We start from the raw sequence: 14,281 nt of genomic DNA, 5'->3' as shown, positions 1-14,281 counted from the left end.
ATTAATCATACTGTTATGATAGTTGTACCTCTGGTAGAGTACTAAAGAATAGTGTTTAGAACAGAACCAAAACGTTACTACATAATGTGACGTACATAACTTAAAGAAAGAAACAAGATGACACTTGGAATTACGTCACACACTTCACTTTGTAGTATGAATTAAACACAGTTTTTTATATAGAGATGCTCCCCTCTCACCTGGTGATTCAACGGTATCTTTGTAGTATGAATTAAACACAGTTTTTTATATAGAGATGTTCCCCACTCCCCTGGTGGTTCAACGGTATCTTTGCGGATTTACAAAGTGTCAAACTAGATTTTCGAATCTCCTAGTGAGCACTGCACGGATAACTCAGTGCGTCGCTTTGTGCTTATAAACAAGCAAACAAACCTATGTAGCACTCCTGGTGATGAGCTAGTTTTAAACCTGAAACTCATTCTAATTGGGATGTTTGTTTTATAGAACGTTACATTTCATTAGATTTGATCAAAGTTGAGATCAACAAAATGAATGATACAAACTTCGATTTTGTTCAATACATATGACTTGTACAGGTATGAAATAGATACTGTTATAATTATTACAAAGTAAATCAAGTTAAAAAAACAATATATCAATGAAATATTCGATAAGTTTATACATTTTATAAATGTTTGTGAGTTTGGTGCTCAAAATAGAATCACCAACATATAGTTCTATATTTTTATTGGTTGACCACTTCAAGACAAACAATTACTGGAAAGGAACCTGGTAAAATTGAAATAATACTTCAAAAATAACGAAATACTTAATATAAAACAACACATTAGAAACTACTAAAGCATTATTATGAATAGAGAACGAATACAAAACCTTTTATGATGAAAATAGAAATAGTGCAAAGAACTGGACGTGATAATTCTCTGTTAATTATGAGGAAAATATAAACTTTACTAAACCTAACAAGTAATTAAAGTGAATCAGGTGGTTTAGTGCAATACTAAATAAAATAGTACATTTAATAAACGTCGCATATTTTATAAGAGAAGCAAACAACTTGGATATACTTAGAAACACTTAAATGTGTTCTTTGAGACATAACTGACACAAATAAATATAATATTTAACGTGAAAGAAGGTGACAACTTTATAAACATTCCCAAATGTTCCTTTTGTCTAGAAGGTCAAACCTAGTCCAGCACTTCGACTTGCTTAGATCCAACTACCTGTATCAATTGTCGGGAACTGAAGGTAGCAACGATCTTTCTTGGACCTGGTTTTTGAGGGATGAGCCGCACGGTGTGGACGGCCACTTCTTCAGGTTGAATATCCCTAAACACGTTTCTAACATTAATAAAGGGAACATGAAACGTAGAAAACTGAGAATAAGTTCTTTTTTGGTTTTATTGTGTACAAACCAATAAGATGTTTTTCTAAGAACATGCTCAACTCTAATTGTCTGAGGTCGTTTCTCTACCATATCATATATAATCATTAAACTAGCACCATATGCACATGTCTCATGTAAGGCTCATCCGTTTACTTGGTGACACATTACGGAAATCTCTTATACTAACACCATATCCATTCGTTACAAGTATTTTTATTTTTAAGAAAAGATTTGTGGTGTTATAATGCTCAAGCTCTCAAATGTTTAATTGATCAAATCGAAGAAGTTCACGTGAACATTTTGTTCTTGAGACAGGCCTATGTGGCCAAAGTTGACCTACTATAGAAAACGAACCAAGCTGAAGACAAGTCAAGTTTTTATCGAGTTCCTTTTGTATTATTGAAGTAGTTAACATAGTTTATAAATCTTAATATCTGTGTTTGTTTGAAGTTAAACAAAGTTATACAATGAACTATCTGTCTGTCCGCTGTCTGGTATCGAAACCCAGTTTCTAGTGCTCTCAGTCTGCTGTAACACTGGGGGGATGTTGATTTCTTCGTATCTCTTTTGTTGTCTCATTGTTACCGAATCCTAGGTAACAGCTCTTGTTACATAAGTCACAGTGTGTTACATCTTTTACATTTTCTGTGGTTTTTATTTAACGTAGTAGGTTGCGATACTCCTGGTTTGCAGAGCACAAATAGCACATTGTGCAGCTTTGTGCTTAACTTTAAACAACAAAAACAAAGCTGAAACAGACCCTCCCTGGTTGAAAACAATGGACCAACTCCGGATGACAAGAAGAAAGACCTGTTCCCTGTATTACAATATATATATATCATATATAATCATTAAACTAGCACCATATGCACATGTCTCATGTAAGGCTCATCCGTTTACTTGGTGACCAATATGTACATTTTCTGTGGTTTTTATTTAACGTTGTAGGTTTCGATACTCCTGGTTTGTAGAGCACAAATAGCACATTGTGTAGTTTCGTGCTTAACTTTAAACAACAAAAAATACTGAAACAGACCCTCCCTGGTTGAAAACCATGAACCAAATCCTAATTACAAGAAGAAAGACCTGTCCCCTGTATTACAATATGTTTGATAACATGTTTTTCATATTAAGACGTGTTTTAGATCGTGGTACGGAAGTCATTTTGTCTTCAAAACTTTTAGAGAAGAGAGTTGGTGTTTCTAACACTAAATATTTTTAATTACACGACAATTTGAATCGATATTTAATATACTGATAAGAACATGTGTTGAAACAGAATTACAATAACTTGTTTCTTTCTTTTCTGTGGTTTTAGTAGCAATAAAAATAATTTGAACCAATCACCTATAGGTAACCAGAAATGGTTCAATCACTCCTGAAACTTCGAAAATAATATGAAACACTGACCTGTTGGTAACCCGAAACGCTCCAGTCACCCCTGGAGCTTCGATCGTGAAGAAATAGTTGTCCAACACACTCTTCAGTGGGTTGGTCAAACTGATTGCAAGTACAAATGGTGTTCCCACCTGCAAATTTCCACGGATCTGAAAAATAGACATATAACAAGTTGTTACTTCATCACTTTAGTTTTTAATCCAGAGACCCCACTGAAAATAGTGTGTAACACACATTAGCACAAAGTTGGATGACTCTTATATAATGAATGTGAACTGTTCTCTGTACCTCACAGTAAAATGTGTAATTTTGTGAATAAAAACACCATGAATTATGTAGAGGCCTAACCTATTCTTTGTTTCGTTACTACGTCCTTTATAATAAGTAGTGGATTTTATATTACTTGTTTGTTGTTAAGCTCACAGCTACACAATGGGCTATCTGTGCTCTGCCCAACACTGCTATGAAAAATCTAGCATGTGAGTCCGCAGACATACCGATGTGCCACTGAGGAGGCGACTTTATATTAAACCCTGCGAATCCTGGTACACATTTATAGTATGTGTTTGAACATTATATAGAAATTAATTGCGTGTTTAAGACTTACACGAATAAATCAATCAATCTGTGTGTTTTATACAATTGTATAACATTTAACTTGGGCTCATGGACTGAACTACAGCGTTCCATGAGAAACAAAAATGCTCTAATTATTGTGATCCACGTTACCTCAAGTTCTAGATTCGGTTTCTCAACCATGAAATCGTCTTCTTCTGACCACATCTGTTGGGTCTCCTTGACCGTGGCTATAGCATAAAGCTTGATCATTGCATAATCAACCAGTTTCTCCAGATATTCATCTGGGGTCACCTCGATAGATAAAACTTCCTCTGTTCGTATAAGATGAAACGGGTCAGTTTTAAACCAGATACTTATAGTTCGTGTTTGAGTTTTAGCCCACGTATAACTTAATTTAACTAAACCACTGAAACAGACACTGATTCTTAAGAACTGTTGTTTCCTTAGTACAAAGTTGCAGAATAGTCAATCTGTCCAGACGTTTGGTGTTATAAAGATGTAAGCTTACCTATAGTTAACACGTTAAAAATCAGTATGGATGTAAGCTTACCTACAGTTAACACGTTAAGGATCAATATGGATGTAAGCTTACCTACAGTTAACACGTTAAGGATCAATATGGATATAAGCTTACCTACAGTTAACACGTTAAAGATCAATATGGATGTAATCTTACCTACAGTTAACACGTAAAAGATCAGTATGGATGTAAGCTTACCTACAGTTAAAGTATTTACCAATGTTGAAGTTAAACAATAACATAATTGGACGTAAGGTTCTTGGATTTTTGTAAACTTTCAGTGAACCATAGATTTTCTGAAGGGGTTCTTCGTTAATTTGTATGTAAACCAAATTGTAGAATTTAAAAGTAATAGTTTTGCTTTTAATATTGTTCTAAGTAGTTTGTTCAGTTTTTTATTGTATGTTGAAGTAAGGTCTCATTGGTTGACAAAATGTGTTGAAATATAAGTGAATCATATGTTGAATTTCACCAAGAACCGTGGTGTCTGTTTGAACGTCCATCCGTTTCCCATTTCAAAAGAATAAAAAGTGTAGATTTACCAAACGTTATTCTTGGCGCGTGACTAAAATGGTCAACAATTACTTTCCACAGTGGGAGTTAAGAGCAACCCAGAGCGAAATCTCCAAGTGAAATCAAGTGTGCAACACAATTAACATGTTAAAAGTCCATGAAATAATATAACTGATAGATTAATTTTAGACTTTTCCCGTCACTATGGACGAGTACTTCCACATGTTAAAAATAATGGAACAGATAATAAATTGTATGTAGTTTGACGGAGAACTACCATAATAACATAACTATTTACAACTATGAGTTTACATAATATAACAAAAACTGCTCACTTTGATGTGGTTGTAATGAAAAGTTTCCATTTTCCCGTTTTATTTTCCTTCCAGTTATACCTGTGTAGTAAATACTACTGGCTGAGAGGACAGCTGACACTGTTCTTGTCTCGCCACTTTGGTTTTCGATGTTCACTGTCACGTGGAAGGGTTGACCAATCTTTATTTTCTCGATGTCCAACAAATTAAAATAAACATCTTCTTTCTCTGGGGAGGGCAGATTGAATGCGTAATTGAAACCACTGCTTCTAGCTGCATTCAGTACAGACATTCTCTCTTCATCTGTTCCTGTAGGTAATATAAAAATCAGCTGACTGTATGTGGTCAGTATGTAATTATATAGCGTGTGTATTTTTGTGTGTGTGTGTGAATGAATTTTTACCAGCAAAGTCATTCCCGGATAGGCCCGGTATGGCCAGGTGGTTAAGGAGCTCGACTCGTAATTTGAGGGTCGCGGGTTCGAATCTTCCTCACTCGAAACATGTTCGTCCTCTCAGCCGTGAGTGCGTTGTATTGTGACAGTCAATCCCACTATTCGTTGGTAAAAGAGTAGCCCAAGAGTTGGCTGTGGGTGATGATGCTGCATTCCCTCTAGTGTTACACTGTTAAATTAGGGACGGCTAGCGCAGATAGTCCTCGTGCAGCTTTGCACGAAATTAGAAACAAAATAAACAAACACATTTCCGGATATCTGCTGTTTCTACTGAGTGAAATCGACCCTTAATTTTAGTGTTATGAATTCATTGACTTTTAGTTGTCCCATCAAGGGATTCAACAAAACGCATGTCATATTTTTGTATGGTAAACTTAAGGAAATAGTATGATAAATAATCTGTTTATAAAATACACAAATTGGTTATAAGTTTACACAACACAAGGTCTATCTGCAGTAGTTGGTACCTAAGTTTACACAACACAAGGGCTATCTGCAGTAGTTGGTACCTAAGTTTACACAACACAAGGTCTATCTGCAGTAGTTGGTACCTAAGTTTACACAACACAAGGGCTATCTGCAGTAGTTGGTACCTAAGTTTACACACACAAGGTCTGTCTGCAGTAGTTGGTACCTAAGTTTACACAACACAAGGTCTATTTGCAGTAGTTGGTACCTAAGTTTACACAACACAAGGTCTATCTGCAGTAGTTGGTACCTATTTTACCAGTAAAATACCAAAAAGATGACAGCCAGTCATCACCATTCACCACAATATTTGGGCTACTCTTTTACCAATAAATAATGGAATTGACCTTACGTATAATGACCTCCACAGCTGAAAGGGCGAGCATGTCTAGTGAGATAAATATTCCAACTCGCCAATTGGAAATTAGGTGTCAAGCATTATGACCACCTGGCCATGCGTGTCAAGGGTCATGACCACCTAGCCATGTCAGGCAAAACACAAATTGAAATAATAAAATCTAATTTCACCGTTTTCATATAAACAGATAAATAAACGTAGAACATTATTTTAGTTCTACTTAAATGTGTAGAGTTGTGAACATTGTTTTACTTTGTGATAAATTCGGCAGTTGCATTTAATAACTTACAAATGAAGTTCATGGCTGAACAGAATTTTTAATTTATAAAACACAACAATAAAAGAAATTCAACTATACAGAGTGATAGATAACAGATGTTGTTTCATATTAAGGTTCCTGAACGTATTTAGAATGACAGTTTTAGTACAAATGTAAGGTACTGTTCTAATATTAGGTATCCATTTACAAGTTGTTACTCACCCTCTTTGTTTTTGTACTGGTCTGTGATATCTTCTGCGTCAGCATCTCCAAAGTCATCATCTACTCCAATTTTCTTGGTGAGAAGAAGCCGACCCACACTTAATTTTGGGACAATAAAGACAACATTAGTTGTAGAAACAAAGAACCATATATGTATTACCTTTATCAGGACGGGACTGAATCCTGAACTGTTTATTTAGATTGACTGAGATGCACCAAAATCGAACACAAATAAAACCAAACTTAATTACAGTGGTGTATGGACTGATGTATTGTCTAAAGTTATATAGGTCATTGAAAACAGAAGTCGCGACCTCGTAAGTTAGTCGTTGTTCATTCAGATACTGTTGTCCACATAAGAACAATTTGCTCTGGACGTGTCTTATGAACTAGACAGAAACTAGTCAATACCACATATCGTTTTCTCTAGGCCCGGGTTTGAACTCCTGTCCCTCTAAACACGTTCGCTCTCTTAACCGTGGGGGTATTATAATGTAATGGTGAACCCCACTATTCGTTGGTAAAGTCGTAGCCCAAGAGTTGGCGGTGGGTGGTGATGACTAGCTTCCATCACTGTGGTGTTTCAATGCTAAATTAGAGTTTACTAGCGCTGATAGCCCTCTAGGTTTGCGCCAAATTAAAAATAAACAAACAAATACACATATGGACTTCATTAGCACCCTTGTTATTATTTACATTTCTCATCAATCTAAATATCTACAAAACACAAAAGGTTTAATAATTGGCATAATTACCGATAGCTGTCTCTTTTCAGCTTTCTGTAGCCTGTCTCACTACTATCATCTTGTTGCCAATGTACAACGTCTGCGTTGACTTCGGAGAAAACAAAAGGAGAGTCAAACATGTAACCGATTTCTCCTCTTTGAACAGCAAGTACTGAAGCAGGTCCTGTTTGGTACACGCCTGTAAATAATGATTTGTGGTTAATGGTAGTGGACAACAGTATTGGAATAAACTGACCAGTTTATGTTTGATGTGTTATCCTAAATGTGTGACAAATGGAATGGTGTATGAAGACCACGTTTGATCTAATGAAACTTACTCAAATTAATCTTGTATAACTCAATTTAAAGTGGTAAAATTGTATTGATAAACGTTCGTATTCCTCACGACCTTTTATGTCTTATAGGCCCGGCATGGCCAAGCGTGTTAAGGCGTGCGATTCGTAATCTGAGGGTCGCAGGTTCGCATCCCAGTTGCGCCAAACATGCTCGCCCTTTCAGCCGTGGGGGCGTTATAATGTGACGGTCAATCCCATTATTCGTTGGTAAAAGAGTAGCCCAAGAGTTGGCGGTGGGTGGTGATGACTAGTTGCATTCCCTCTAGTCTTACACTGCTAAATTAGGGACGGCTAGCACAGATCGCCCTCGAGTAGCTTTGTGCGAAATTCAAAAAAAAAATTAATGTCTGATAACTTAGATGTTAACAAATTTTAAAGTTATTAAAAGCAAAAAATTCTTAATAACCTTCACTTGTCTCCTGTGGTGTAGAATCATATGCTTGCCATCCTCCGTACCCTGTAGGTAAATCAGGTCTCGCCATCCAACAGTCATTCCACACATGGAAATTCCTACATCGATAATGTAAACAAGTTAAATCGCTGCACCTATCTAAATGAAACACATAATCTTTTGAAAAACGACAACTAAAAATTACATTTATTAGGTGGCAAAATTGTAATTTATTTTACTTATATGTTATTTTTAGAATTCTTTAAGACTAGTACGAAAAGTGAAACTAGAACCAAAATGTTTTGAAACACGTTGTAGTCTTAAGAGTTGTATTATATTCGTGTTGATTCAATGTTACTTTGTAGCAACTAACTGGATACTTTTGGTTTCTGATTCTTCAGTCTTTTGGAGAGTTGTTTTCATACCCCAATACGATGAAAAGTAAACCGTTTAACTCCAATTATTTTACCAAAAGGAATTACTATACGGCTTGGAAAAACAAAGGAAAATCACACGTGGAGGTTCAGGTAAATTTTCCATTTTGAACACAAGGTGTTCTTAAAAATGACGTGAGGAAGTTTCTAAGACAATTATCTTTGTAAAAAGTCCCTAAGTCTGCCTACGGTAAATTTACGCAGATAAAGAACTAATGTTCTAATATACTGTTCTCCGTGGTATATATACGCAAACAAGCCAATTGTCTAGGTTTGTGGTACAAATAAGAAAAATAAATCTGTTTAGAATTCTGTTTGTTTTGGAATTTCGCACAAAGCTACTCGAGGGCTATCCGCTCTAGCCGTTCCTAATTTAGCAGTGTTAAGACTAGAAGGAAGGCAACTAGTTATCACCCCCAGCCGCCAACTCTTGGGCTACTCTTTTACCAACGAATCGTGGGACTGACCGCACATTATAACGCTGAAAGGGCGAGAATGTTTGGCGCAACTGGGATGCGAACCTGCGACCCTCAGATTACGAGTCGCACGCCTTAACACGCTTGGCCATGCCAGGCCTTAGAATTCTGAGAACAGACATTATTGTTTCTTTCTCGTGGTGTAAAACAGACGGTACCTGCTCAACAACCATTTCTGTTTAAAAGAACCCAATAATTATCTTAATGACGGGTGGTTTTCTTAAAATAATAATAAATAACATTGTAATTAATGTTCTACAAATTCTACTTGGATCATTAGTTTTAACCGTGTCAAATACCAGTTTGTCCAGGGTATAATACACCGAATCCTCACTAAAAATCGTAATTTGTTTTCTTGTAATTGTGCTCTTAAGGGTCTTTCTAACATTACCCCACCTGTTGTATATTAACGTGGTAAAAACCAGCTATCACGTCACACTACGTATGTTATAATAAAGTAAACTTTGGTGTAGTTGGAACGACAATATAGATTATTTTTCAAATGTTTCAAAATGTTTGTAGCTTGGAAGTGACATTTGAAACAAAAAAAATGTAAAACCTATGGAATTGGAAGTTTTAATTATTAGTGTGTTTTTATTTGTTTGAAATTAATCAGAATGCTATGAAATAAGCTATCTTTGCTGTGGTCGCCATGTGTGTATCTTATATTATAATTTACTACTGTCAGTTGAGCGCCCTCTCACAAAAGTCTAAGGATTTTAATATAATAATTTTTTTGCATTCTTGAGTTAACGCACCTGTAAGACTTACAAAAAAACACTGACATGCTATTTTCTATAGTGTGTGTGTGTATTTCTTATAGTAAAGCCACATCACGTCATCTGTTGTGTCCACTGAAGGGAATCAATTCCCTGATTTTAGTGTTGTGCTATTTTCTATAGAACCTTGGTTCTCTGCAATTATTACAGTATTAATATCTTGGCCTGATATTATCTCTAGAACCTATTGACTGTTGCTAAATAGTGCTATAGTTAATAACATATACGATTATCTAATACTGGATAGATACAACAATCTACACCCATCTTCACCTGCAGCTTGAATCAAATAAACTACGACACCAGAAAGCCGCTACTAACAGTAACAAAGTCTTAAACGGTGTAAAACGTATAGATGTTATTCGAATATAATTAGTCCTAGGAAAAGGTGATGCGTTGTACTTTTTCCTTCAAGTGGGAGAAAAGAGGTTTGGAAAACAGAGAACAATAAGTAATTCACCTGTTTATTTGTTTTGTTTTCGAATTTCGTGCAAAGCAACACGAGGACTATATACGCTAGCCGTTCCTAATTTAGCAGTGTGAGACCAGAGGGAAGGCAGTCAGTCAACACCACCCACCGCCAACACTTGGGATACTCCTTTGCCAACGAATAGTGGGATTGACGGTCACATTATAACGCCCCCACGGCAAAAATATCGAGCATGTTTGGTGTGTCGGGGATTCGAACCCGCGACTCCCAGATTGCGAGCCGAGTGCTTGAACCACCTGGCCATTCCGGGGTCCCCTGTGTACGTATGGGAGAAAGAAACATATACTTTATTTAAGTTTGCCTTGTTTTAGTATCACATAAATTGTTTTGATGGTTAATGTTATTCTGTTATTGATAGGGAAAGTTTACTGAGTTAAATAATGTAACAGACATGAGGTATCTAAAAATGCAGTGTTTATGTTGTTCACAGTGAAGGTCTAAGATCTAATCTACATCGATTACACAACATTAGACCATTATGATCTATGCGCATTTATAGCCACATTAAAGTATCACACAGACCTAAACATGAATGTTATAAAAATATTAGGATATAAATTATTAAGCATGAAAGTTACATGAAGACAGAAACACTTGTTTAAATAAATTATAAACTAGGGTCACCTGTCCAAAAATCCATCTTCGTCCAACCGGTTGTTTGAAGGAACCAGTGAATATCTTTCCTACATCACTCAGAACATATTCCTTTCTCCATTGTTCATCCTCCATATACACTGAATCCTCTGTATGGATATGTTAATTATGTATTGTAACAATCTTTAGTAAGTGATTTATATAACACTTCATTTCTTCAGTAATAAATTAACCAATGGATTAAAATTTACAAAACAGGGTTTGCCCAAAGGACATCAGTGGTACCTTTCACAGGTCTAATCTGATAACGGTCTATATTCCAGGCCACAGTGACATCTTACTAAACGAGAGATTTAACCCTAACTGGTACGTTGCAGAGTTTGGAGCAGCCTAGTGAGATGTCTGAATTGTCATCAGTGAAACAATATGTAGACAAAGGGAACAGGAAACTTATTAAAGATGTCGCTCTGGTCTACAGTGATACCGGAGGAAAGATGGCTGAATTACAGAAATGTAACAAAAGCGAAGAAGGTATATTGAAAGATAGGATGTTGGTTGAATAAAAGTGAAGTTGGTGTTACCAGCAAACGAAACGTGAGGACATGGTAGGAGGATAGAGAACCTGTGGATAGGTCAAACTTCAAACAAACGACAGTAGCAGAAGTAATTGTATTGAATTTGAATATTTGATGTTTAAAATAAAAGTAATATATGTATATTTATTTATTATTACACGGTAATTCATAATAGTAAAGTAAAATAGTAAAAGGTGTTTCTTCCAATCGGTAGTGTGGAATTAAAGACGGTCATCTGGTCACTGAGAACGTGGTTTAATCATAGACAAACGTCATTACTAAGTAACGTTACCAGATGGAATAACTGAAGACACTTTTCGTTATACTTAAACCAATTTTGGATAAGTTACGCATGCTGGATGATTAAGATAACATCTTGAAATATCTCTTATTCATCAGGGTAAACAATGAACATTTATGGCACAGCAATAAAAAACAGCAATATTCTGGAAGTTATTTGTCTTTAAAAACCACACAGAACCTGCTACCAGAACATGGATTATTTGTACTCTGTTCACCACAGGCTACAGAACTCCCAGATCTAGCGTCTTACCAATGACCAACCTGGCATCTGTGATAAAATTAAAACACCTGTCTCACTATGTCTAACTATTGCACTTCCAATCATTGAACTCCGACAATTTGTGCTCTGAGCATGACCATGAAGTGTCTTCCCGTTAATATCAGCGATGAGGGGTGTGGGAATAACACTTAGCTATCACATAAACATTCTTGTAATGTTCTATACAAAGGAAGGTTCACATTTGTTGATTCTAACCACTGATAAAGTATTGTTTGTTTTTAATTTCACACAAAGCTACACAAGGGCTATCTCTACTAGCCGTCCGTAGTTTAGTAGTGTAAGTCTAAAGGTAAGACAGCTAGTCATAACCATCCACAGTCAACTCTTAGACTACTCTTTTACCAACTGACAGTGGGATTGACTGTCACACTATGACGGCTGAAATGACGAGAATAGTCGGTGTGACGGAGACTCAAACATTCAAACCTCAGATTACGAGACTAACATCCTAACCATCCGGTCATGTCGGACCAATGATAAAGTAATTGGTTCCATATTTAAAACTCTCACTATCATACTGTTAGTTTAAGTATGTCACTAACAACTGACAGTTATAGCTTCTTTAGAAGTAAACCTGTTCCTTTCTGATTGTTACTGATAACTGACTGGTGTATCTTTCTGAAAGGTATTAACAAATGGTCTATTATAAAACATTGAATAGTTCTTTGGACATAACAATTGACTTAGAGACTAGTCATGACATGTATATATGTTTTTACTAATATTGTAATATTAGTCCATACGACAGTTATCAGTCAGTTTATAAGTGGGATGGGCCAAAAATCGTTATATTATGAAGATACTATACAAATAAAATACTTTAAGATCAACCTAAAGATGACTCTGTAAGAGCGTCATCTGTCGACATTTCTGTTGTTTATAATATCCTTTGATTTATTACTAATGCTAAGGAAGATAACCGGTATCGAACAAAGAACATTAATAGTTAAGTGACATATCCTAGAAACCTAGCTTGTTATTAAATACTTCTATCAACAATAAATCTTAGATTACGAAACTAAAACAAGAAACAATTACCAGTGGGAGGACACAAGAGTAATACTGACTTATCGTGACGAACATTTTTTGTTCTGAGAGTGGGGGAAAAAATATAACATTAATATGTTACATTATACTAAATCACTCTAAAATTACGTGAACACTTTGTTTCAACTCACCAAAACCAATTTCCAGCTTCAGGCGGTCTTGCTGTGGATTGTAGTTTCTTTTAAATCGAATTGCTATGCTGAAGGGCTGACCACGACGAAGAATCAGGACAGGCTTGGTACCATCCACAAGATCATACATGAAAGTGTTGTGTTCGCGAGCGTTATCTCTTGTGTACAGTTCCACACATTCCACTTGTAGTGATGATGGGCCACCTAAAACATTCGAAAAGAAATACAAGTTGTGATGGTGTCCGACAATCCACATATCTTATGGTATTCCTCCTGTGTTGTACTAAACTAATGGTGTCCAACAATCTACATATCTTATGGTATTCCTCCTGTGTTGTACTAAACTAATGGTGTCCAACAATCTACATATCTTATGATATTCCTCCTGTGTTGTACTAAACTAATGGAGTCCGACAATCTACATATCTTATGGTATTCCTCCTGTGTTGTAATAAGCTAATGGAGTCCAACAATCTACATATCTTATGATATTCCTTCTGTGTTGTAATAAACTAATGGAGTCTGACAATCTACATATCCTATGGTATTCCTCCTGTGTTGTACTAAACTAATGGAGTCCGATAATCTACGTATCTCATGGCAAGCCTCCTGTGTTGTAATAAACTAATGGAGTCCGACAATCTACATATCTTATGGTATTCCTTCTGTGTTGTAATAAACTAATGGAGTCCAACAACCTACATATCTTACGATATTCCTCCTGTGTTGTAATAAACTAATGGAGTCCAACAATCTACATATCTTATGATATTCCTCCTGTGTTGTAATAAACTAATGGAGTCCGACAATCTACATATCTTATGGTATCCCTTCTGTGTTCTTATAACCAAACAATGTCCGACAATCTTCAGATGTTATGGCATTCCTCCTGTGTTCTTATAACCAAACAATGTCCGACAATCTTCAGATGTTATGGTATTCCTCCTGTGTTCTTATAACCAAACAATGTCCGACAATCTTCAGATGTTATGGTATTCATCCTGTGTTCTTATAACCAAACAATGTCCGACAATCTTCAGATGTTATGGTATCCCTCCTGTGTTCTTATAACCAAACAATGTCCGACAATCTTCAGATGTTATGGTATCCCTCCTGTGTTCTTATAACCAAACAATGTCCGACAATCATCAGATGTTATGGTATCCCTCCTGTGTACGTACGAACACATGTATCAGTTATGTTGATTTCTACTTCAGTCTGTGGTATTTTTACATCTTATCAA

General features: G+C 35.9%; 1 protein-coding gene across 1 annotated transcript; it reads right to left on the bottom strand.

Moving 5' to 3' along the window:
* Nucleotides 1-1,011: 1,011 nt before the first annotated feature.
* On the bottom strand, nucleotides 1,012-13,309 carry LOC143245886 (hemocyte protein-glutamine gamma-glutamyltransferase-like). The gene is made up of 9 exons (XM_076492139.1): nucleotides 13,039-13,309; nucleotides 10,687-10,851; nucleotides 7,945-8,106; nucleotides 7,213-7,381; nucleotides 6,458-6,555; nucleotides 4,718-5,005; nucleotides 3,500-3,660; nucleotides 2,783-2,919; nucleotides 1,012-1,314 (listed from the first exon to the last, which is right to left on the bottom strand). The coding sequence occupies exons 1-9, from the start codon at nucleotides 13,292-13,294 to the stop codon at nucleotides 1,173-1,175; spliced, it is 1,578 nt and encodes a 525-aa protein (XP_076348254.1). The 5' UTR covers nucleotides 13,295-13,309; the 3' UTR covers nucleotides 1,012-1,172.
* Between the last annotated feature and the right edge of the window lie 972 nt (nucleotides 13,310-14,281).

The sequence above is a fragment of the Tachypleus tridentatus genome, chromosome 3, assembly GCF_004210375.1.
Source record: "Tachypleus tridentatus isolate NWPU-2018 chromosome 3, ASM421037v1, whole genome shotgun sequence".
NCBI lineage: Eukaryota > Metazoa > Arthropoda > Merostomata > Xiphosura > Limulidae > Tachypleus > Tachypleus tridentatus.
This window is presented reverse-complemented; position numbering and strand designations above follow the sequence as displayed.